At 47.3% G+C, this 25587-nt stretch overlaps 3 protein-coding genes across 9 annotated transcripts in view; 1 reads left to right on the plus strand and 2 right to left on the minus strand.

Moving 5' to 3' along the window:
- otoa (otoancorin) overlaps nucleotides 1-3705 on the plus strand; it is a 27531-nt gene extending 23826 nt beyond the window's left edge. Inside the window, 5 exon segments of the mRNA XM_042105893.1 lie at nucleotides 1-112; nucleotides 1344-1480; nucleotides 1846-1943; nucleotides 2231-2417; nucleotides 2796-3705. The exon segment at nucleotides 1-112 is cut by the window's left edge and continues 31 nt beyond it. Of these exon segments, the coding sequence (XP_041961827.1) occupies nucleotides 1-112; nucleotides 1344-1480; nucleotides 1846-1943; nucleotides 2231-2417; nucleotides 2796-2872 (611 nt within the window). The 3' untranslated portion in view covers nucleotides 2873-3705.
- On the minus strand, nucleotides 3490-16265 carry LOC121720554 (zinc finger protein 687b-like). Of its 7 annotated transcripts, XM_042106799.1 has the most exons (12): nucleotides 16074-16197; nucleotides 14896-15154; nucleotides 12646-14280; nucleotides 11729-11876; nucleotides 10374-10455; nucleotides 9040-9224; nucleotides 8480-8656; nucleotides 8031-8193; nucleotides 6842-7165; nucleotides 6126-6238; nucleotides 5560-5671; nucleotides 3490-5288 (listed from the first exon to the last, which is right to left on the minus strand). In XM_042106799.1, the coding sequence occupies exons 1-12, from the start codon at nucleotides 16155-16157 to the stop codon at nucleotides 4668-4670; spliced, it is 3903 nt and encodes a 1300-aa protein (XP_041962733.1). In that variant the 5' UTR covers nucleotides 16158-16197; the 3' UTR covers nucleotides 3490-4667. The 7 variants fall into 7 exon arrangements, 6 of the variants coding, with proteins under 6 accessions (XP_041962733.1, XP_041962730.1, XP_041962728.1 ...); XM_042106796.1 differs by having other exon boundaries at nucleotides 12646-15154; nucleotides 16115-16265; XM_042106794.1 differs by having other exon boundaries at nucleotides 12646-15154; nucleotides 16074-16198.
- A 167-nt stretch (nucleotides 16266-16432) lies between these two features.
- On the minus strand, nucleotides 16433-21094 carry LOC121720566 (26S proteasome non-ATPase regulatory subunit 4-like). Its single transcript, XM_042106821.1, has 10 exons — nucleotides 20983-21094; nucleotides 20218-20358; nucleotides 19992-20106; nucleotides 19788-19874; nucleotides 19243-19311; nucleotides 18707-18922; nucleotides 18402-18510; nucleotides 18104-18241; nucleotides 17519-17586; nucleotides 16433-17400 (listed from the first exon to the last, which is right to left on the minus strand). The coding sequence occupies exons 1-10, from the start codon at nucleotides 21006-21008 to the stop codon at nucleotides 17233-17235; spliced, it is 1137 nt and encodes a 378-aa protein (XP_041962755.1). The 5' UTR covers nucleotides 21009-21094; the 3' UTR covers nucleotides 16433-17232.
- Between the last annotated feature and the right edge of the window lie 4493 nt (nucleotides 21095-25587).

The raw sequence follows: 25587 nt of genomic DNA on the forward strand, positions 1-25587 counted from the left end.
GCACGGGCATGTGTGCGGCCCAGCTAGAGGAGCTGGACATCGTGGGCTTGGGCCAGTTCATCTGTGGGCTGGAGCCAGAGGAGATCCGGCAGCTCAGCAACGACTCCTTCAGGTGGGACAGCAGCTCTCAGGGGGGGGGGGGGGGTACCTGAGGAAATCAGAAATGTCTGTATGTTTGTGTGTGTGTGTGTTTGTGTTTGTTTGTGTATGTGTCTCTGTGTGGTGTGTGTGTGTGTGTGTGTGTGTGTGTGTGTGTATGTGTGTGTGTGCGTGTGTGTGTGTATGTGTCTCTGTATGGTGTGTGTATGTGTCTCTGTATGGTGTGTGTGTGTGTGTCTGTATGGTGTGTGTGTGCATGGGCGTATTATGAACTTTTGGGCCCCTGGGCTCAGATGTTTTAAGGGGCCCCTTTTAATTGTCGCATATGTGGGAGGGGGTCCTCCCCCAGAAATGTTTTAATTTGTTTGATGTGATTTCCTGTGTTCTGGTGCATTTTGGGGATGGCCAATACTAAATTCAATCTGATTCATAGCCTACATCCTGATTTGTTGATATTGAGGCAATGATTCCATGCAAAGGCTTGGGCCCCTGGGCCTGGGCCCGGTAGGCCCGTGCAGTAATCCATCCCTGTGTGTGTGTGTATGTGTCTCTGTATGGTGTGTGTGTGTGTGTGTGTGTGTGTGTGTGTGTGTCTCTGTATGGTGTGTGTGTCTCTGTATGGTGTGTGTGTATGTGTCTCTGTATGGTGTGTGTGTGTGTGTGTGTGTGTGTGTGTGTGTCTCTGTATGGTGTGTGTGTGTCTCTGTCTGGAGTGTGTGTATGTGTCTCTGTATGGTGTGTGTGTGTATGTGTGTGTGTCTCTGTATGGTGTGTGTGTGTGTGTGTATGTGTCTGTATGGTGTGTGTGTGTGTGTGTGTGTCTGTGTCTCTGTATGGTGTGTGTGTGTGTGTGTGTCTCTGTATGGTGTGTGTGTCTCTGTATGGTGTGTGTGTATGTGTCTCTGTATGGTGTGTGTGTGTGTGTGTGTGTGTGTGTGTCTCTGTATGGTGTGTGTGTGTCTCTGTCTGGAGTGTGTGTATGTGTCTCTGTATGGTGTGTGTGTGTATGTGTGTGTGTCTCTGTATGGTGTGTGTGTGTGTGTGTATGTGTCTGTATGGTGTGTGTGTGTGTGTGTGTGTCTGTGTCTCTGTATGGTGTGTGTGTGTGTGTGTGTCTCTGTATGGTGTGTGTGTGTGTGTGTGTGTGTGTGTGTGTGTGTGTGTGTGTGTGTGTGTGTGTCTCTGTATGGTGTGTGTGTGTATGTGTGTGTGTCTCTGTATGGTGTGTGTGTGTGTGTGTGTAGGGAGGCTGCAGAGGTGGTGGGCTACACCCCATGTGATCAGCCTCAGCTGGAGAGCTTCAAGAGGAAGGCTGTGCTGGTGTTTGGGGAGCCTCAGAGCTGGAGCGAGGGGCAGGTCACCTCCCTGGGGAACATCCTGGGTGCGTTACCTCTGCCTCACGTCTCATTAAACTGAATGCTAATGCCGAAGATACAACAGTGCAACTACTACAATACTTTACTACAACACTATACTACTAACACTTTAAGACATTAATGTGATGTCATTCTGAGGGTGGTGTCCAAAAAGTCTATTTTAGACAAACATTTGAGGTGCAAATTTGTAGAAATGCTCAAGAAGAAACTTCACTATCACAAAGCCTTCAGAATTACATAATAATGTGTGGCTTTTTGGAGTATTACTTCAGTCTGCATACACTCTCGTCTGGACGTAGTCCTGTTGCATTGTGGGCTTTGAGTGTCTGTGACCACCTGTCCTCTTCTTCCTCCGTGTTCTCTGCGTCAGCTGGTCTGGAGGCAGCAGAGCTGCGGAGTCTGACCCCATCCGTGTTCTGCTTCATCAAGGCCTCTGCCATCCCTCTCATCCCCCCCACACACTTGGCTGTGAGTTCCTGGTCAAAAGCCCCTTCTAGTCATCCCTCTTCAGCTCTCTTGTTGCTGGGTCATTTAAAGCTCAGGGCAGATATAAATGAGGGGGTTACTGAGAGCGTGCCTGTAGAAACATGGGATCAGTTTTCATGTGTTTTCGATATTAAATTCCACCACCACACTTGAGCATCACACCCAAATATTGTCACCCGACACCTGTTTAGCTCCATTTACATGATGTCACACATCAGCATGTGTTCCATTTGCCACTTTGGACAAATCTATTGACTTTTTTTGGTCAGGCTCTCTCAGTCAGCCAGCTGCAGGCGCTGGGTCCTGACAACGCCGCCATGGTTACGGAGGCTCAGCGAGCGGAGCTAGGGGCGGAGCAGAGGAAGGGTCTGGCTGACGCGCTGGGCGTGGCCTATATCCGTGCCGGGGAGCCCAGCTCAGGAGGCTCTCAGAGCTCCCCAGCGCCCCAGACCGGAGGTGAGGCCGGTCACCAGACGAGACCGCAGCAGGAGCCATTCTTTTCATTTAATTAGGACAGTGAAGATTGACAGGAAGTGAGAGGGAGAGGGAGATGGGGTGGGATTGGGAAATGACCGCAGGTCGGATTTGAACCTAGGTCCCCGTGGGCACTTGACCCAAATAAACTGCAGTGTAACTTCTGAGAAATGGTGGAAATAAAGTGCTATAAAAAGTCAATTAACTGAGAGTGAGAGTGAAAATGGCATGGGGTATCTATGGCATCGGGTGGAAACACATATTACAACTCACGAGAGGAAGACAGAAGATACAAATCTGAAATGAATAGCTACAAAGGCAGGTGACTACCTTAAATAACTGATTTTTTTTGTCTTGCAGGTTCCACCAGTCACACCATGAGGGGAATCCTCCTGAAGCCCTTACTGCTTCTGGTACTAGGATTGATGTTAGATTAGTCTATTATCTGCATTTATGTTAGATTAGTCTATTATCTGGATTTATGTTAGATTAGTCTATTTTCTGGGTGTCTGGAAATGTAACATCTGAAAATGTAACTACATAGGTTACTTGGAGATACATATTTAGCAGAGTTAGTTATCCTAATCAGGGACTGGTTTTAGGTTGTCCTTTCCTGAGTACATCAGGTGAAAGGACTTATGTACACTGACTGGGCAATTTGATGTTACGAAGAAAATGACATGGTTTCAGGGACAGCATGCCAACACAAGAAAAGATCATATAAGCTCTACTCTATATTCATATATCAACGCTTCATGTACTTATATATTTATATTCATCATCTATAACTCTGTGTTGAATGTTATAATAGTGATATACATGCTGTATATGGGACATGGGCACTTTTGATGGAGCTGCAACATGCCTAGATTAGTTGATCTTTCACACCATGTTACCGTAGCTCCTTAGTGTAGACACACACATACACACACACACACACTCTTGGCTGTGGGGATGATCGAAGAACGGTTGTCTACCAGATGTGGTCTGACTACATGGAAGAACTGGAGCAGGATGTTAGCTGCACATCAAATGCAATGAAAGTTTAGGAATTTAAGAGCCTGAATATTTTATTTAAGAACAATTACTCAATTATTTCATATTTTATATTAGAAAGCAACTAAAGTTTCACAAACAGAGGAGGACAGGAGAGGGATCTGGAGAGAACTGTTGCTGGTGCCATTGTACACATACACACGCACACACAACCAACATATAAAATTTCTCATATACCGGATTTCACAGACTAGAGAATAAAATATGAAGAAAAGAATCTAAGCATTTACAGTGATCTCATTGTTGTCTTCATAAACAGTTTTTTCTGTTAAGCAAGCAAAATTAACACCTTACCACCTTCTCTCTCCCTCCCTCCCTTACACACACACACACACACACACACACACAGCAGATATACATACATGCTAAAAAAATGTATCAGGAATGGGATTCACTTTAAAGGTGAGACACTCAGTTTGAAAAAACGTGAACTTATGACAGACAGATGCTCTCTTTGCAAACACGCAAGCACAGGCATGTGCACACACACACACACACACACACACACACACACACACACACACACACACTTATAGAACTACATTCTCAAAATTCCCAGTCAAGGGCACTTCTGTGGATCAGCCAATTTAAGAAGAAATTCCTTAAGTGGCAAGAGACCATGGTGAATTACAACCAGTGTCTCAAGCTTGCGGTCACCAAACATTCTACAAGGATCATGACAAATAAATTGATTGCTTAAACTAAGTATGCATACAATACAATGCTCTGATTACTTCCTGCAGACTGTGATTGTCTGGTGCCTTAATGAAAGCGCTTTAAAGAACAGGCAACAGAGGGGGCAGCTCTAGGGGTCCTTCTCCCTCTCCATCTCAATCATGGCTCCCCATCCCCTCCTCTCTGGTCCAGGTACAAGCTTTTTCTGTGGGAACCTTTAGTTCAGACAGAAGGTAATGGCTGAATTGCAAAAATGTACAACAGCAACAAAATAAACAAAACCAGTTAATCTGGTAACAGACCAAGGGGGTGAGTGATTCCGAGAACCATCTTAATCAATCAGGACCTGCAAACTGGGCTAAGCTCCCTTGTCAAGGTGAACGAGTCTTTGATTTCATGGTTATCTCAGAGGCTCCTGGGTGATGGAAAACTAATGGGCACAAGGCTCTGGCCGCTGGTCACTGTTTTTCTCTGGCGGCATTGAGCGTCTCTCTGTGGCTCTCAGACAGGCTTGTCGGTCTTGTGAGCGGTGATGAAGGCCATGCCGTGCGTGCGGAAGTGTGTGTTGAGGTCAGAGGCCTTGTTGAAGCGCCGGCCGCACACCCTGCACGCGCACGGCCCCTTCTCCTCGTCGCCCTGCTGCTGCGACGGCGACAACGACCCCGGGGAGCCTGCGCCGGACCCCAGCGCGTCCACACCGAGCTCTCCGTCGGCCAGGCCGTCTGTGTCGGCGGCGGCAGCAGTGGCGGCGTGGTGGTGGTGGTGGTGGTGCTCGGGCACCGCGTCACGCACGCGGTGGCTGATGAAGCGATGGCGGCTGAGGGACGGTCCAGAGGCGAAACACGCGCCGCACTGCTGGCACTGCAGAGCTCCGTCTCCGCCACGATGACTCGGGATGTGGGCCAGGAACTCGGCCTGGTCCTCGGTGGCGAAGCCGCAGGGCATGCAGCGGAAGCCTGTCGTCTCCTCCTGCTTGACCACTCCTCCTCTGCCTCGAGACACGCCTCCTGGAGGCCCAGCCAATCGGGAGTCCTCTTCCGCCGACGCCCCGCCCAGAGAACTCACAGTGGCGTCCAGTTCGGAGGAGCTGTCCGCTGCTTCAGAGAAGACAGAGCCTCGTTTCTACAGAGAGAGAGAGAGAGAGAGAGAGAGAGAGAGAGAGAGAGAGAGAGAGAGAGAGAGAGAGAGAGAGAGAGAGAGATTTAATCTTTGAAAATATTTGTGGTTAAAGAACACATACACTATGGGGGAGGGGGGGGGGTATTAAACTCCTGGTATGTTTGGGTGGGTTTGGTATTACAGGTGTTCAGGCCAGTCGGCTAGTATTAATGCTGACAGTCAAATGAGTTGCCACCGTCTGATTGGGCAGGGGAGTGAAAAGGTGGGGTCAGACCGGTCGGTCCACTGGTCTCCCTGGCAACGGGGCTCCAGGTGCATGCTGGGTCTGCATGTGTCTCTCCAGACTGAGACGGCTGCTGAAGGAGCGCTTACTGTCCACACACAACCTGCACACACACACACACACACACACACACACACACATAAGTATAAGTATAGTATATATACTCTTTTGATCCCGTGAGGGAAATTTGGTCTCTGCATTTGTCCCAATCCGTGAATTAGTGAAACACACTCAGCACACAGTGAACACACAGTGAGGTGAAGCACACACTAATCCCGGCGCAGTGAGCTGCCTGCATCAACAGCGGCGCTCGGGGAGCAGTGAGGGGTTAGGTGCCTTGCTCAAGGGCACTTCAGCCGTGCCTACTGGTCGGGGTTCGAACCGGCAACCCTCCGGTAACAAGTCCGAAGGGCTAACCAGTAGGCCACGGCTGCCCCAATATATATGATTACAATGGCAAAGCAGAGCTTTTTGGTAGTAGTTTGCCTTTCTCTAATAATGTAGGTAAGTATTTCCAAGCATATCACGTTTATGAACATGTGTGAGTGTGTCCTCACTGGCAGAGGAAGAGACGTCTGTTGTCTTTGTGTTTGAGGCGGATGTGCCTCCTCAGGCTGGAGGAGGAGGAGAAGGAGCCTTCACACAGATCACATGGGAACTTCTTCAGGACCTGCTCAGACAAGCACAGAGAGAAACCAACACACACGCACATGCACACGCACACACACATGCACACGCACACGCAAACACATGCACACGCACACAAAACACACAAACACAAGATAAGCCAAAATGTAACCACAAATGATTTCCTTGAGCAGAAGCAGAGGCTCCTAGTGGCTCAGAGCACCTATGAGTGCAACTCTTCATGCCCATCAAACCAATGGAGTGAGTCAGCTGCAGCTGCACCAGCTGACACACTTACAGAGCCACTGTTGGCCAAGACTGATTAGGCTCAGTCTCAGGAGAGGGACAACGCAACTAAAAATCACCAGCTCACATCAATGCATTTTATTCCGGACAGTTTTATTTTATTTCCTTTTGCAGAATTTCTCTTGCATATGTTCACCTTAGCAATTAGTTTACTAGAGTAAGGATTGCAATATGGAGAGTGAGATGATCTAGGAGTTTAGAATACGGTTATGTTTGTGAAAACTAAATGTTAAACATCCCCATTTTCCTATGAAAACATATTCAATAGGAAACATTAGGTCTGGGTTTAGAGTGCTTGAAATGGCATGACTGAATGGCGGTGAAGGAAAAGGGGGCTGACCTTGTCATGCAGCTCGGCCATATGGGTAATGTAGTTCTCCTTGTCAGTGTAGCGGGTCTGGCACTGTGTACAGCTCCAGGTGGGAGTGACCGGTCCGCCCCCGTTGGCTCTTCCTCCCGGCTTGCCGCCCTCCTCCTCGGCGTCCTCCTCGTGCTCTCGACCCCACTCCTCTCCGTCCGAGCTCTCCATCTTCAGCAGAGCCTTGCCCTTGACCAGCGCCGGCGAGGAGGAGGAGGAGGAGGAGGAGGCGGCGACAGCGGGGATGGGAGAAGACGCCGCGGCGACGGACACTTCCTGCTTGACCGCAGAGCCTCTGTGTGCCGTCTAGCGACAGGAAGAGGAAGTAGAAGAATGGGAGGGGATTAAGCCAGGCTAGAGATTAGAGACGGAGGGCAGATAGCCAAACGATCAACGATACAACAGCTACAATATAAACAGCCAGGTCAGGGCCCAATAATACAGCTACAATATAAACAGCCAGGTCAGGGCCCAATACTACAGCTACAAAATAAGCAGCCAGATCAGGGCCCAATACTACAGCTACAATATAAACAGCCAGGTCAGGGCCCAATACTACAGCTACAATATAAACAGCCAGATCAGGGCCCAATACTACAGCTACAAAATAAGCAGCCAGGTCAGGGCCCAATAATACAGCTACAAAATAAGCAGCCATTTCCATATGCAAAACTAATGCAAAGTAGTGTCATGCTAAACTCCTTCTCAGTACTTGTATGTGCAGAAGGATACTGAGTCTATCTGGTGATTTTCCTGATTGCTTATTTCTTCTCATTGTGTGCATCTAATCTGTTTTCTGAAGTTGCATAATGCTTTCAATGTACATGGAACAAAGACGAGAATGAGTTGTTGTTAAAGAAAAAAAAAGGATTCAACAGAATGATTGTGTATTTTCAAAAATATGAGTTTGAACAACCTGTTAAACCTTCCGCATCACTGTGAGGATTCTGGCATGTTTCAAGTACATACAATATCAACCAAGACCAGAGTGGAACACTACAAAGAACAGGAAACACTCATCCTCTAGTAGTAGTATTTTTGTTACCTAAGGTCTCCTTTGCTTGAATGTTGAATATTATTTATTATTTTATAAAAGCATCTGCTAAATGAATAAATGGAAATGGAACAACCTCAAATCTTATGTCATAAAAAAACAACAACGGATTGTAACCTTCATGTGCTCCATCATGGACGCCCTCTGGGCGTAGAGCTTGGGGCAGTCAGGACACTTGAACACGTGCACCTTCTGATTGGCCAGGTGAGTGTCAAAATGCACGTAGAGCAAGGCCTTCTGGGTAAAAACAGTCTCACACATCACGCACTTGTAGATCATCCTGGAGATCAAACAGAGTGAAATATCCTGAGCAACACGTAAACTACATGTGAGATGATTAAAGGTGATTAAAGGCTCAGTGAAATTTTCATTTCTTCATATAAAATAAACAGCTCCAGTCTATAGCAGTCTCATTACATTGTGAATTGTGTCAATTCACTTGTGTGTATTCGGACAGGGGATTCATTTATTTCATTCCTCTCCGTTTTTCACACACAGCAGGATACACACTCTCTGCACTGACAACATTCAAAGGTGTAACGTGACACCGCCACAGCAGAACCTACTTGGCCTGGACACTGGTGAGCGTTGGGTGTTGGGAGGAGATGTGGCTCTGTGCGCTGGGGGCAGATTTGAAGGCCATGGGGCAAGAGGGGCATTTGTGGAACACCTCACAGTGTGAAGACTGGATGTGGGACTTGACCGAGTTCAGGCCACCAAACACCACCTGACAACTAAAACATCTGAGAGAGACAGAAACACAGAAACACACACACACACACACACACACACACACACACACACACACACAGTACTAAATTCAACAAGTCACAAGTACCACACACAGTCACAGTATCCCACACAGTTAGCCTAACGCACACGTACACACTCTGGGGCATTTACATTCAAGAATTCATGTCACACAAACTCTACATGACTTCAGTACCCCCCACATGAATCACACAAACACCCAGATATACATACTCTAAGCTTGATACCCAGATATACATACTCTAAGCTTGATACTTATTTGCTGAATATGCAACAGAGGGTGTGTGTGTGTGTGTGTGTGTGTGTGTGTGTGTGTGTGTGTGTGTGTGTGTGTGTGTGTGTGTGTGTGTGTTACCTGTAGCCGATGCGGCGTGTGAAGTGCAGGCAGGCCTCCTGCAGGTGTGTGTGGAAGCTGGCCTGGCGTGCGACGCCCCCACACTCGGGACACACGTGTGGTGAACGGTGGCGATGGATGCGCTGGTGGGCTGACCAGCTGCAGGGGTTGGGCAGCAGCATCGGAGGGGTGCACTGGGTACAGGCCTACACACACACACACACACACACACACACCGCACACAATCACATCACACACACACACACACACACAATCACATCACACACACACAGGACACAGCTTAATCACCACCTTTACAAAAGTATTACAAGATTACTCAGTATGGTGGAAACAGCAACAATAAGGGCTCATTTACTCTGAAGCCCAAGGCTGAGACACTGATGAATGACCACTGATGTTGGACAATCCTAACGAGTAGTCTGTTGTTCCAGACTAGAAGCCTGTTACCTCTTTCAGTGTTCCACCCAGGAATCAAGACTATAGGGCTGCAACAATTAATCAGTTAGTTGTCAACTAGTCAATTAATCAACAACAATTTTGGTAAAAATGCAATTTTGGTTTTATTTTTTTACGGAATATAGCCAGAATAGTGTTCCTACCCAAACACAGAAGGTTGCTAGGCCGGTCATATAGAAGGCTGCTCAGACAATGGTAGAAGTGCAGTTTGTCATTTTATGAGGTTATGTGCCATCAAAATGATTTTGGAAATGCTGAGGTAAAAAAAAACTCTTAATGGTGCTTTTAATAGAGCTTTGTGAAACACTGAACATTCTTTTCACCATTTTCTGACATCGATCCAATAACTAATCGATTAACCGGGAAATTAATCGACAGATTAATCAGATTAATCATAGAGCTGCAGCTCTACTGACTGGAGCACATTGTCAGATTAAACTTCGTGCACATCAGTGTGAGTGTGTGTGTGTCTCTGTGTCCTTAAATTAGAGCTCATACACACTCGCGCTCACACACTTCAAGGTGACTGACAGTGAGCTTCAACAACAAACCAGAGGAGGGTACAATTAGATGAATCTAAAAATAAGTCCAACATGGTGTGGGGTTGGGGTTGGGGTTGGGGGGGGTTATGAGGCGCCAATTCACCCGTGTTTGGCCAAGTCGTGGATAATTCTCTACCCAAAGTCTATCGATAAGTAACAACACAGGAGTTCAACTCAATCCAAGCGTGAAGGAATGACAAACTGAAACAAAATACAAATATTAACATGACAAATCATTGAGGACACTGAGACGACATGACATGACACAGACAAACACACACAATCACAGACCACACCCCTCACACACACACACACACACACCGTCACAGTACTCACAGTGTTAGCGGAAGCTTTGACCTCCTGGAAGTGAGCCACCATCTCCGCTTTCCCGCTGAACTGGCTCTTGCACTCTGGACACCTGCCAATCAAACTCAACGTGAGCTCATTCTCAGCATAGCAGCCATGTCTACAGCAGGCCGTTACCACAGCAATCACAAGCCTACATAACTCAACGCTACATAACTGCTACACATTTTCTACCCTAAAAACATCCCATGATCATACAAGCGGCCTTTTATTATTGGTACACATCAGCTTATACACACACACACACACACACACACACACACACATCCCTCACATCATAAAAAGACTCAAAGGTTCTAGACTAAAAGCCCTTCGGGCCTGTGGGTTGCTGGCTGGCTGGCTGCAGTCCTCCTCAGGTTCACGTTCGGTAGATAGTGTTGTACTGGGCTGATTCATGTGCTGTTGATTAGCGGTTCGGTAGATAGTGTTGTACTGGGCTGATTCATGTGCTGTTGATTAGCGGTTCGGTAGATAGCGTTGTACTGGGCTAATTCATGTGCTGTTGATTAGCGGTTCCGATTGGGCGGAGTCTATTTCAGAGGGACTGAACGTAGTGTGAACGTAGCAAACAATCCGAATTTACATCGCAGGACAACGGCTGACTTCAGAAGCAGTCAACCCAAGTTACTGCTAGACTCGCTTGTGGTCAATAAATTGAACGTCACGGAGGCGTGCCGGCAGGGGCCCATAGGGTCATGAAGAGGGACAGCCTATAGGAAGCGCTAGCCACCGTAGGCACCTGCCCTGAGCAGCACCCTATTGCCCCAGAAGAAGCACCTGCCCTGACAATCACCCTTTTGGCCTGAGCAGCACCCTATTGCCCCAGAAGAAGCACCTGCCCTGACAATCACCCTTTTGGCCTGAGCAGCACCCTATTGCCCCAGAAGAAGCACCTGCCCTGACAATCACCCTATTGCCCTGAGCAGCACCCTATTGCCCTGAGCAGCACCCTATTGCCCTGAGCAGCACCCTATTCGCCTTATTCCCCGGGCGGCCAGAACGAGGCTACAGGGTGCACTTGCCATTACACCGCAGTCCTGCAGGTGGTGGTGGCAATGCACTCTGCAAACTGCTACAAAAAACCTCATTGAAGAAGAAGAACAGGCCAGTGAACCCTTCTTCTTTTTCGGCAGTTTGCAAACGGAGTGCATTACCACCACCATCTGCTGGACAGCGGAGAAGGCAACCGCTCTTTTGACACTCTATCTGAATTCCGTCACAATATAGCTACAACGTTCGTCACAATATAGCTACAACGTTCATCCCTGGCCCAGCAAGCGCTCGGACCCTCTGAAATAGACAGTAGCTTGCGGGTGGGGGTTTACCTGTTGTTAGTGTACTGCAGGGGCTCGGCCTTCTTGCAGGGCAGGGGCAGCAGCACCTGGGGGCCAGCGAGGCTGGCGCTCTCCTCCTTACCTGGGCTAGAGGCCCCGGGGGCGCAGGCGGACGAGGACACAGGGGTGGAGAGCACACCTGAGAAAAACGGGAGAGATGGAGAGATGGAGAGATGGAGAGATGGAGGGAGAGATGGAGGGAGAGATGGAGAGATGGAGGGAGAGATGGAGAGATGGAGGGGAGATGGAGAGATGGAGGGAGAGATGGAGGGAGAGATGGAGAGATGGAGGGAGAGATGGAGGGAGAGATGGAGGGAGAGATGGAGGGAGAGATGGAGGGAGAGATGGAGAGATGGAGGGAGAGATGGAGAGATGGAGGGAGAGATGGAGAGATGGAGGGAGAGATGGAGAGATGGAGAGATGGAGGGAGAGATGGAGAGATGGAGAGATGGAGGGAGAGATGGAGAGATGGAGAGATGGAGGGAAGAAAAGTGTTGATCGGTCAGAACACAACTGAAGGGAGGACTCGCACACCCCAAAAACACTGTTAATTGGGTAGAGTGAAAGAACACACAAGATAAAATAAGATGCTACTGAATACAACTGTTACTAATATTTTTGAATACATGCACAGGACATATCACCATGTTAACAGCTGCATTTGAACATGACTAACTATCTGAAGCCCATAAAATGCAAAGGTTTACAAAGCAGATTTACACGACTTAAAAACGACATTTATATGACGTAAAAAAGAAATTTAGCATTTTTTCTGTTTTCAATTATTGATTGTTGATGAACAATTTACCAGGAGTATAATTACAGTGAAATCAAGGACAGACACAGACACAGACAAAAACACAGACACAGACACAGACAAAAACACAAACACAAACACAAACACAAACCTATGGGTGTGGTGTCCTGCTGTCCGATCATCTGCTCCACGCTGACCGGCCGCATGACGAGGTGCGAGCACTGCATGACCAGGCCACGCTCCTTGTGTTCGCGCGCGTGGAGCAGCAGACTGCACTTGTTGAAGAAGGCCAGGCGCTTGGCGCAGTGGTTGCACGTCACCTCGATGCGCAGCGAGCGCCGGTCGTAGTGGCGCGCCAGGCTGCGCTCCAGCGCAAACGAGTCGCCGCACTCCAGGCAGCGGTAGCCGGCGGCGGGCATGGGCAGTGCCCACTCGGCCGGCGGCGGCGTGCTCAGGTCCGGCTTGTAGCTGGGCAGCAGGTTCTTGCTGTTGAGGATCTTGTTGAAGGCCTCCACTAGGCTGGACTGGGAGCGCGAGATGACGGCGCCGCCGCTGTTCACGATGGACGCCGGCTTATTGCCGCCGCTGCCGGTGGTGAGCGTGGCCACCGTGGAGGCCAGGATGCTGCCGTTGACCGGCTTCTGGGCGGCGGATCTGGCGCTCGCGCCCACAGATGACGTGGCTGGGGACGAGGACACCGAGGGGAGCGTGGTGGCTTTGGTGATGCTCACGGCCGTGGCGGACAGCTTGGAGGAGCCGCTGGCGGCGGCCATCTTGTTCTGAGCCTTGCTGGCTGCCAAGAGCATGGCGGTGCTGGCATCCTGCAAGGTGGACACAGGCAGGACCGTCGCGCCCTTTGACCTCTGGTTCTGCCCAGGAAGTGGCGCGCCGGGTCTTTTGGGCCGGATCACCTTCTGGCCTCCCAGAGAAGCTTTAGTGCTGGCGTCCTTGGTGGTGCCGGTGGCAGCCACCCCGTTCGGGGCCACTCTGGTCACAGTCCTTGTGATGCTGCCCGTAGGGGTCTTGACCGTTCTGATCCTGACCTTCATCATGGAGGGAGAGGGGGAGCCGTCGGTGTTGACCGCGGCAGGGCCAGGGCTGCCGTCCTGCTCGCCCACCTCCATCTGCTCCTCCCCATCCTCCACTCGCTCCCCTGTGCTGCTCCCTCCGGTCTCCATGGACTGCTCCTCTCTCGTCATCATCGTCTCCTCCTCCTCCTCATCCTCATCATCATCATCTTCTTCTTCCTCCTCTTCCTCCTCTTCCGCCTTGTTCCAGGTGGCCCCGTGAGCTGCAGGTGGTGGGGCCGACGTCTGGTCTGTGCTGGGGCCTCTCTGAGTGAGGGTGGGGAGCGTGGTGGCACGCTTCCCCTGGGACGAGGCCGGCGGCTCGGGCTCGGGGCTCTCCGGCGAGTCCCGCTCCTCGATGACGTGCTCCGGGTTGCGCTGCTCCGCGGGGGTGCGTTTGGGGGAGGGAGGCCGCTGGCGAGGGCTGCAGTCGGCCAGGGGAGGCGCGGCAGCTGTGGCGGGGGGGGTGGGGAGATTGGTGGGCGAGGCAGTCGGGGAGGGAGCGCTAAACATGCCCGATGACGAGGAGCGCTTGCGACGGGGGAACTTCGGAGGGGAGCACATGAGCAGGTCCGGGCTCTCCTGGATCACCAAGGGAGAACTGCCGAGGTCCGGCTCCGACTCCTCGTCCTCGGATGCCGCACGCTGCAAAGCGGGCCCAGGGACTTCGCTCCGCAGCTGAGAGCCAGAGGGAAGGGGCGATGAGGGGAGAAGTGGACCTTCAAAGAGAGAAGAGGAGTTAGACGGAGGAGAAGGGGGAGCAGTGGAGCTGGAGAGTGGGGGAGGTGCGGGCGGGGAGAAGAATGTCGACGCCCGCCCCACAGGCGAGGTGGACACACGGGGGGACGGGGCGTCGCTGGAAGCCGAGACGGCAGCGGATCGGTCTGCGACATCACCAGCGTGTGTTTCCTCTTCCTGAGGCTGAGTCACGCTGGGCTTCCGAGCCTTCGGCATGGTGTCATTGGGACCCTGTGCCCCCAGTGGCTTCGCTCTGCCAAAGCCGCCAGCACTGGTGGCTGACGCGCCCTCGGCGGCTGCTTTTGGGGAGGCAGGTGACCACAGCTGGCCGTTGGAGTGACTCTGAGTCTGAGTGGGGCTCAGCGGGAGCTCACTGGCCTCCGCCGCACACTCCTCGAAGCCGTTATGGATCAGGGGCTCGCCGCAGCCCATTCCCTGCATCCTGAGGCCGAGACGGGGAGCAGGGAGCGCTCCGACCGCCCCTCCCTGCGCCCCGGCTCCACCAGGGCCGTCTCGACCCGAGTCGCACTCTCCCTCGCCAAACGCATCCGTTCGTACCCTGTTCTTTACAATGACACTGACCCCTGGTGGCTCACCGCTTTGAGATGACAGGGCGGTGGCGTGGGGGGTCTGATGGGGCTCGGGTGGGCTGGGGGGTCGAAGAGGTAGACCACTACCGCCTCCACCCCCTATCTTCCCCACCGCACCCCCAGTGCTGCTGTGATGGCCTTCCGAGTCCTCGGGCACAGACTGTATGGCTTCTTTGGCATCAATGTCTGGGATATCGAACGCTGCCAGCAAGTCATCGAAATCTGGGGTTTTCATATCCCCCATCCCCGTATCACAGATTGGTATCTGCAACAGACAGTTTGGGAAAAGGTCACTAAGTAAATGTTATATTAAATGTGCTTTTTCAACGTAAATATCAACAAGATATTAAAACGTACATATCAACAAGATAATCAAATATATATATATATATATATATATATATATATATATATATATAGTCAAACAAGGCTGTGGTAGTGATGACTCATACAGTATAACACTGAAACAAGAACACAAATACTGGGACTGGCATCACTCGCCCTCAGAAATGTAAAACTTCTTCATCATGGTAAACGCTGCAATGGTGACTAGTAAGTGTTGCGTGAGACTCAAAATTGAATCCATCAGGAAATTAGAATGTATTTTTGTTAGCAATGTCCAATGCACATCAATACAGCTAGGACTAATCTATTTTGCAAAGACATGCAGCTGTAAATGTTGCTAACAAGTAAGTCTCTCAAGCTACCTAGTCACTTTCGAAAATGTTAGCTAAATGTTGTGGCTAAAGTTAGCCTGCCAGCTAGCTGTAGTTTCTTCCGTATATTTTCGACGTCCTCTCTTGCAGGAGTTGGACGCCAAAACCATTACATTTTCACTCCACGATGGATTAAACGTGTACCCGCGATGACATACAAAGTCGCCATTAACCGTTGCACGCTACGACACGTAGCCTTACAGTTTAGGGAAATGGTTGTGCTCTTGATAGCTGACAGAAGCGCCCGCCGAAGTAGCTGCGATGGCAGGCTAGCCGACTTGGCTTATGATAGCTAACTAACGTCGAGCCAATGCAGAGCGCCCAGCTAACAGTAATCGCTAAGACAGTTAGCATGAATATGCTGGACAAACTTTTGCAGGACATTCTTAGTGACCAACTACATTACCAAAGTATAACATTATCTGTTGCATGATAGTTAGATTTGAAAAGAACATTTGCAGCGCTTACTGTTGAAGGAAGTGTTAAGAAGATGTATTTCCTCTGTTTACCTGTCTCAGGATTCCCGACTACCCCTGCCCGAATGGAGCTCATCTATGTTGTGTCGTCATGATCGAGGATCATGGGTCAGTTTTGCCCACGAGCTGCTTACAGCTTTCAATGTACGCTGCAATGTTGAGTTCGCCTCTAGTCCTGACCAGCATAATCGTGAAATCAATTATTAAAGTAAACAAATTACTTATACAATACATACTAGGATCTACGTCAAACAAGTCATGCTCAAAATGTGCTCACTAGTATAAAATCAGAAAGACTCGCTCTTCGCGGTCATATGCTAATTTATCAATTGTTCAAAATAATATACGAGATTACAAGAGCTTTTAAAATTTATTCAGGGTCCCAAAGCTCACAATATCCACTGCTTTCCTACAAAAGTTTTTTTTTTTTTTATAAACCATGCATTGCCACACCAAAGACACACACGCACACAAGGTGAGTTTTGACCAGTGTGCATTGGACATTTTAGAGACAGACTGTCAACTGTCAAGATAACTATTGGAGTAATGTCTGACATGTTACATTTGTTTCGTTATCTGGCCTCTCATTTGAAGTTCATAGGATTCAAGGCCATATCAGTGCCATGTCATGCAGTTTAACTGGACTTTCTCATTTGCACCAATACATCTTTCTATGTAATTTATAAACAGAGATGGTGCGATAGATTTGTTGGTTCACTGGGGTCTACTGAAGTGGCGGTCACATACAGTGCTAAATAGAGGCAAAAAAAGGAAGCCACATCATTCCTGAGGAAGCTTTCAAGGTCATACACTTAGGTACAGGATTACATTCCTGGATACTTTGAATAGGATCCACCCTGGATGGTAAAACAGTCAATGTCACCCTGGTGAAACATCTCTCACGAATGCAACAGGTACTTGACTTTTTAATCTATAACAGTATGCAGTATACATCCAAGGTTTTAGCAGACAAAAGAAATTAGATATTTGTGTTATGACATACATAGACCTGTAGGATGCCTGGAAAGCCCCCAAACGATCTCTCTCTCTCTCTCTCTCTCTCTCTCGCACACACAAACAAACACACACACAAAGAATGTTCACTGCCAACCCATGTTGTGTCTATCGGACATAATCAGTATCCGGAGAGCCTATTTTTTCTTCTCCTCTTTTTTGTTGTCGGGTTTGGGTCCAGTCTGGGAGGCCAAGGAGCCCATGGCATTGCGTATGGCCTCATTAGTGGGGTCGACACCTGGAAGGTTCTCTAGGACACTTTGCAAGAACTCTGGGTCCTGCATCACGTCATAGTCCTCTTCATCCTATAAAAAGGGGCACAGCAAAGTACAAGGAATATGAAACTCCAGAAATACAGGAAGAGAAAGGATCCTCGATGCCTTATGACCTAATGTCCAATGTCAAGTAGCTATCTTGTCTTACCTTAGCTCCTTCAGTGGTGTCCATGGCAGCTCCTGCATCTACATCCATAGCCTCTGCACCACCGAACTCTGCACACAAGCACAAGTCGATCGAGAGAGATTTATCTCCAAAGTAAAAGTGAACTTTTAGAACAAAGTGAAGGTAGTCATATACTGTGTGTGGCCTAGACTTCATTCCCTAAAATTCCTCTTTTCACAATTTAGAATTGGATTTTTTCTTCTTTTTTATTGTAGCAAGAAGCTATAGTTGTGTGAACCAAAACTATGTTCTGTCCAGTCCTTTCTATGGGCATGGTGTAATGTGCGATCTGGTCGCATTCTGATGGGAGTGTATGGACCTTTATTTTTAATATAACATAAAGGTTTAAAGTCATTCATTCTACTGGGTATGTTCAATAATGTGTACGTGTTCAGGACCTGGATGTAGTTAGATCCTGCAATGGTATGTAGTGTAATGTATGAGGCATTGGAAATACTACTACTGTGAGGGGCTGTATATTGATGAGGTGAAGCTAGGTAAGTAATAAAGGTGATAATGCTGTTAAGCCAGAAGTGCTAGTTGTGTTGCGGAGCCCCCCTAACTCACCTCCTCCTGCCCCCTGCATGGACATCTGCAGGGCGTAGGCGATCTGCTCGTCCTCGGTCATCCGGCTGAAGTCCGGCAAGGCAGGGGTGACGGCATCGGGGACAGGCACAGACACCTTCAAAAGGGCACTGTCCGACTCTGTGAGACAAAGACAAGTGATGCGCACCGTTTTTTTAGATGATACTTATATATTAAAAAAAATCTCTCACGGCTCCATAGCTGAACTTATTCTGTGGGACACAATTGTTGTGATGTTGTGAATTGTTGTGTTCTGAAGGCTGGCCCTCGACTCTCTTACCCTCAGCAGTAGGGGAGGGAAGCCCCGCCTCTGCAGCGGAGACCACCGTCGCCCTGCGCGCCTCGTCCTCCTGGCGCTGCCTCTGCTCTTCCATAGACACCCTCAAAGCCTGCCAAGAGAACGAGGACAGGAAGAATTAGAAATATGGCCACATGTCTTGAATGGGGCTAGCACATAAGAGAGGTGAATATACCTAAATCCAATTTTTACATGGACTTAAGTGATCATGAAATGTGTCTCTCCCAGCAATGTACAGCTACTCTTTATTATACTCTCAGTGTCCAGACTGGGCTCCTACTCCTCACCAGGGCCAGCTCAGGGTCAGCACTTGGGTCCACCCCAAACTCGAAGTCGCTGGTGCCCAGTCCCATCATGGTGCCACCCTCGCCAGCCAGGATAGGGGAGGAAAGCAGAGCGTCTGCCAGGCTCGGGCCTGGGGGCACGGTCACCAGGTGAGAGCCGGTGCCCTCTTTGCCGTTCAGCGTGTTTATAAAGGCGGTCAGCTTCTCTGTGTTCACCTCCTGTGGGGCCAAGGAGATGATTGTTTGATTAGGTGGAGAAATAATGTGCCGCAGCAGGATGGGAGTGAGGCGGGATGCCATCAGTGGGCAAAATGGAATAATCTGTCTTTAGTGATGCCATCAAAGACACAAAAGGTCAAATTCAAATGCTTCACTACACAACTCACACACACCATACATGAGCTGAATGAGATTACATTCACCGTGATTGGAAAAACACTTAAGTCAGGGGATTTTAAAATATTGCTAAATGTGCCAATACATGCTAAGTATTACACTGGGTATAGTGGGAGCACAGCAGCTTGTATTCTTCAGCTCACCTCTTCTCCAAAGTTTATGATGTCCACACTGACTTTTTCCTTTTTCAGACGCTTGGCCATCTTCACCAGCTAAGGAAACAAAGAGCCAACAGACATGCTCCATTGATTTAGGGCGTACGTTACCATGCCCAAGTACACTTGACCCCCAAAGTCCAGTTCGCTCGAGTAGTGCGATCCCTCCGTGCCGTACCCGGGCACGGCACACTGAACCGAGCCTGTCACCGCTAGAAGAGGTGGACTTGGGCGCAGTTTAGATAAGTGCTGTGTGAGCGCAGGGTAGTGGGGACAACTGCGCTTTGGCACAGTACAAGTAAACTGTACCTAGCGTGAGTAACGCTCTTAGTGCGTTTTTCCAGAGGCAACTAAGGAAAACTCCCGCAATCACACAGCACTCAGCTCCACTGGCACAAAAAAGTAAAATACGCCATGTCAAAGGAATAGATCAGTAACAACAACGATCAGCTTGCTCTCCTTCATGCAATCTCTCCACACACACTTGGCACAGCTCACACACTCTTGCACAAACACAGCAAGAACATGCTCACGTCTTTCTCCGTGTCCTCTACGGGGCTTCCCACAAAGGCGATGATCCTCATCTTGTGGTTTTTACCCTGTCTGTGTTTCAGAGCCAGCTGAAAGTAGAGAGGACAGATGTTTCATGCAACCAGAGTGTTTTTACATGGAGAAAATATGATGCTACTGCAGTATTTGTGTAAGTGCTTCTGAGTGTGTGCAAATGTTTGTCTTACATGGGCCACTCTGATACCAGTAGAGAAATTTATGTTGCCAAGTGGCTGGACCGCGTGCAGTTTGGACAGAATCCTTCCCGCATCAGGGGTCAGAGTAGTCAACACTTCACAGTTACTAAAAAAAAAAAAAAAAAACAAGCATTGCCATTATGCTTGAGATCAAGTAATATAAATAACAATGAGCAATGAGTCTCAGAAGTGAATAAACAGACAGACATCATCTTACTTAGCAAGTGTGATGAGGCCCACATTGTTCTCCGGATTGCTTCGGGTCTTGGAGTGGCACACAATGTTGACCGCATCCTGTTGGGCCTGTAGTCTGGTGGGGAGGAAGTCTCCATTTCGCATGTACTCACTGTTGTCAACACTAATGATACATAAGAAAACATTACCATTTAAGTTGTGTCTATCACCTGTGTAGGCCTACCTGTATGACACATATTCATGTTTACCAGTGAACAAACACTCGAAAAACAAAACAATAAGCAGAAGTTACACCCATTTCGTAATAAATAGACAAACATACAAAGCAAGGCTATCTCACTTGTGGTTTGCTTGTCATATCCAAACAGAAAGAGCGAACAACGTTACTTCATGTCATAACACCATAACGTTAGCTTACTAGCTAATGTTACTCTAGAATAGATTGAGTGACATGAATTGACAAAATGTTTAAGTTTACACATACAGGTGGCCATTCAACTGCAATGCCCTACAAAAACAGGGGGGGAAAACATGAAACTATTGAGGACTGATTTGAACACTATAATTTGTTCAAGCTGGCAAGCTAGTTTTATCCGTCAACCCATGACTCAGGACAACAGGACAATGATCCATCTCCAATTTCAGAGTAGTCCGTTTCTTTGTCAATTACATATTGAATAGCGTACCGCATCAATTGCTATGATGAAGAAAGTGTTTAATTAGCGAGGGGATTAGGTAGCAAGATTGATAAATTGGTGTAAATATGTATAAAATGTATCTTTCTTACCAGACCATAGTACTTTCCAGCACCATCTTGGAAACGCTGCGTTGGTTACGTCGACGTCACTTTTCACGCGATGTGATTGGCTATCAAAAGTCTAATCTCGCCGAGAAGTACTTCGGGAAATGAAGTTCATATTTTGATCTGACCACCAGTGATATTTTTTAAAGGATATAATGAATATATACGACTGCATAACACTGCAAAATTTACAAATGCCAAAGTCCAAATGCTTCAGTAATAATCTGTTCATGTTTGTGTGGTTTGCTCTTCAAGGTGCAGTCAGCGATTGTGCACGTTTATACACACACACACACACACACATTTATTAGCAGACGTTTTTGCCCAAAACAATGTGTTATATTTTAACCAAGGACAAAATCACACATCAGAATTAGCTCACCCATCCCTTCAGTATTCCTAGAGAAACTCTCTAGAGAAACATATTATTTCATTCTTGTTTTATGATCTTTAGGGTCCCCACTGTCGACTTTAAGGCAGCGCTGCCTGGAAAGCACTAGAGTTAGGGTTAAGGTTAGGTGCCTTGAAGTCAACAGTGGGGCCCAAAAGACCATCAAGCGTTTTTTTTTTTTTGGAGACAGGCTGGCCCCACTTTGTTTCCAGTTTTCAGAGTCTGGGATGCCTACAGAGACTGAGCTTTTTTCTTTACAGTGTACGGGAAAGGGCAGCTAGCGGATGTTTGTGAGAGGTTTAGGCCTACTGAATGTGGAAAAATATTTAATGGACTGGAGATTGCGTACGATCGCTGACTGCACCTTTAACCATCCTTCAAAGTATAAACAAAGTTTAGAAAATATTTTTGTTTATGTTTTATTTAAAATCAGACATTGTGAAAAAGCACCACCACCACATCACTGAAAACATGGCGATACAGAGGCAGCGAACACAGCGCAAGAAAAAAAGGCATTTCCGTGAGTGCTTATATACATATACACATTTTAAATAGGCCCAGTAAAAATATAGTCGTTGAAGCTTTTACGGCATTCAGGTCTACAGCCTAGAACCGTGAGACATTCAGAAGTATAAAGTAGAAAATGCAAGAGTAGGAGAGTAAATCACTTATTTGCAATGGGTAATACCGATCAGAACACATTTCAAAACACTTGGTAATATAAAAGATAAGGTTAAACAATCCTTCCCTCCCTACCCCTTGTCTATAATGCAATACATACTACTTAAGATTCAGAAATTATTTTCTGCCAGAGTACATGATACATACAATCATCTACGGTACATATATCATTCTTATATACCTACAAGGTAAAAAAAAAAAAAAAAACACGGAAAAAAAATAATCAAAAACAGCCTCAATAAATACAATTCTTGAACAAGAACTGGCAAAAGTTCATATTGCAATAATTAATTTGATCTGTAGTGTCTGTCTTGCCAGCATGCAACCCCTTGTGTTTGTGCTGGGGATAAGACGTGTCTGGTTGCCACGGGGATAAGACGTGTCTGGTTGCCACGGTTTGTGCTCCAGGAATCCCTCTTGACAAAGAACATTCACATTACAAAAGATGAGAATCTTGACATTTGTATGTGGGTCACTTTACACATGTAGGACAAGTCTAGTGAGTAGGTTAAACTTGCAACTTTGTACATTTTAAATGATCAACAAGCCCTCTTCACCTAGGTGGCATGACTTTTGATCACAAATTCAGCCCTATGAGGCTACATTTTGTCCAAGTAAGCTCCAACAATAACAGGACTGAATAGTACTTCTTTACACAACATGAATTGTTTTGGAAATAATAATAATAATAATAATAATAATAATAATAATATCAGTCCTGTGGTGGATCCTGCAGATCCAAAACATTCATTACTTCATACAAATGTTTAAAGACAGACTGAGTACAAAGATTATAGCCTCAGATGAGAACGTTTGCATTTTGTGGACTCCGTATGGGGCAGTTTGTTCACTTTGGTGGCTGACTCTCCACAATCATTTCACATGAGGCTATGTACGAGCTTTGGTGAAGGACACATGCAAAACTTGGGTGTGCATTTGTGAAATGGCAGTCAGCTGCGGAATGCCTGAGGAACACTGATTATCAAGAGGCAGAAGTATGATCCTGACCGCAACATGGGGGAAGAAGCACTGGCCAACAAGAGAACTTTGGGTGGAAAGACTTGGGAGATGCCACACTGGGGGGGGGGGGGGGGGGGGGGGTGGTATCTGGTCAGAAGACCATAGCACGAGGCACACGCGACCATCAAAACTTGATCACCGGCTTTTTTGTTTGTTTGTTTTTGAATGCTCACCCAGAACATGGAAGCCTTGGGGATAAAAGCATTGTCTCATTGCAGCAGTTAAAAATGTGTTGTATCTGTGCACACACACAGTGGCCACACCAGTAATGTGGACCAGAACAATGAACAGGAAGAAAAAACACTCAACAACTGAAATTACATTAACCATTACTTAATAACAAACAAGACATCCATGGGACTAAAACAACAATCTCAGCATGAGTTCTTTGCAGGATCATGGCAATCAATTAATCAGTCCAATCGTTTGGGTCTTGGTTCTGTTCTGGAGACTATTGGATTCTGTGTACCATGATCTCCACATTTTCCAGGTTTTTTTTCATAGTTTGTAGTCACTTCTAGCCTTGGACACAATGGTGTGCGAGAACACTGTATTGAGAGAGTTGGACTGGTATATCTAGCTCTTTGGTGGGCGTTCCATGGACAGGGAAGTCCAGGCCTCCGTAAAACGTTTCAGTCAGTCAGTGCTGTTACTGTGTGCATGTTCCATCCCTCAATCTCCATCTCCTCTTGGGCAAAGTTTTCTGCTGTGGATAGATCACTAGCAAACTCTACTTCAACTAACTAGGCCAGACCCTGTGTCCACTTTTAAAAGGCTCAGGAACATGCAGTAACAAGCACAGAGAGCATGGTTTTAAGTTGGTTGGCTATGTCCAGAATGCTTTACTCACCAGTCAAGGTATGTATGGAACAAATGTGAACATCAAATGGAAAAACAGAAAAAGGCTAAATAACTGGATGGGTGACATTTTGATCTATGTTATTTTCACAAACCCTGTCAGTTCAGATCTGTTGTGGAAATAAGACGCAGGGAATGTAAACTTTCGTCCCAGTTTTAAATGCCCAATTGCTGGCATTCCACTGGGTTATAGTCATGAGGGCATGAGTGGACACTACCTGCCTCCTTCATGGGGAAAAAAAAAAAATAATTAAAACATTTTTTAAAAAGATAAAAGTTTGAAAGGGCAAATATTTACCCCCTTTATCCCGCTGGTCCATACCTAATACATTAACATGTTTATTATTAATACTCTGTATTGTTCTGGACTGTCAGAATGAAGACAGGGACATGAACTGTGCCAGGGGAAACTTACTGGTTTCCCCTGACAGTGAGACCAAGAAAAAGACAAGTGATAAATAAACGGCTTGGGTGACTGCAGGAGAATGTCTATGCGAGCATCTGGCCAACTGAAAGCAGATGGGCATCTCACAAAAGACAATCATGACAAGTGAGTTGAATGTCTTGATAGTGGTCTATTAAATAAAAAAAACAAGGAAACATTAAATAGACAAAAAAAAGGCAAAACCCAAAAGCAACCCAATGCTGGAGCAAAGAAGGACAGAAAGCAGTGGATCATCTGTGCACATGCCATGCTTGGGAAGCTCAACTGCACATACATATCCAAGTGCTCTCAGCACTACGAAATGAAACGATAACAGCATGAACGCAATCTTCACCTGTGTGGCTAGCAGTGTCACACTTGGTCCATCAGACAGTGACCTCTCATTTCTGTAACCAGCAGAAATGGAGAGTGTACTCAGTGTCATTTCAAACAGGTGTGATTATATTGACGTGAAACGAAGACCCATCAGCCATTAAAGGCAGGCTTTGATTCTGAGAACTAGCATTACTATCAGAACTAGCATAAACGGTTGCTTATGAATCAGCAGTGCGAGTTGAAGCTGGAAAGTGAGAGGCAAACAGATACAAACACATGAAATGTGTGCACTAAAACAACACTAATCTCTTCCCTTCATAAGAGCCCTCCCCTGTAGAGCCCGCTAGCTGATTGGTCCATTAGGTGGCTGGAGGATCACGCCATTGGCTAAGAGAGAAAAAGGAGGTGAGCTCGTTAGACTGACAGGCCAACCATAGTCATGACCGCAAACAAGCAAAGGAACATAGACTTAAAAACAAACACAACTTTGCTTAAACAAGCAACAGTGCTAAAATCAACTTTAGCAAATGCAAAAGCCAACAAAAAGGCACAGCAACAAGCAGGAAAACAGTGGTTTTACATCCAGGAAGCCTAAACTCAAGACTCATATCCAACATGGTGTCTATGTATGACCTTTCATGCCAATTGTGCTATATTGTAAGAAACCAGCGTGTTTATAGGAACTGAAAAAAAAAAAAACTTTGTTTTTTGCCCACAATAAACTGGGGACAACCAAAAACAGATCTCACCTGAGTAGGTAAAGACTGCATATCTCCTAAGGTCAGAGGCCATCCGAACTTTGTTTACTCAGATGTATATGCTGAGGACCCTGGTGGCAAAAGAGACCATATCTTCTTCACCTTGAGCTCCCCCAAATCAC

Source organism: Alosa sapidissima, chromosome 10, assembly GCF_018492685.1.
Source record: "Alosa sapidissima isolate fAloSap1 chromosome 10, fAloSap1.pri, whole genome shotgun sequence".
Classification (NCBI taxonomy): Eukaryota; Metazoa; Chordata; class Actinopteri; order Clupeiformes; family Clupeidae; genus Alosa; species Alosa sapidissima.

Coding starts and splice junctions, on each gene's coding strand:
- LOC121720554 (XM_042106794.1), bottom strand. CDS start 16,157: ATGAGCTCCATTCGGGCAGGGGTAGTCGGGAATCCTGAGACAGGTAAA. Junction 10,456..11,728: donor CTGCAGTACACTAACAACAG/GTAAACCCCCAC, acceptor TTTGATTGGCAG/GTGTCCAGAGTGCAAGAGCC. Junction 5,289..5,559: donor GGAGACCAGTGGACCGACCG/GTCTGACCCCAC, acceptor CTCTCTCTGTAG/AAACGAGGCTCTGTCTTCTC.
- LOC121720566 (XM_042106821.1), bottom strand. CDS start 21,008: ATGGTGCTGGAAAGTACTATGGTCTG. Junction 20,107..20,217: donor GGCCTCATCACACTTGCTAA/GTAAGATGATGT, acceptor TTTTTTTTTTAG/TAACTGTGAAGTGTTGACTA. Junction 19,312..19,787: donor TAGAGGACACGGAGAAAGAC/GTGAGCATGTTC, acceptor TTGTTTCCTTAG/CTGGTGAAGATGGCCAAGCG.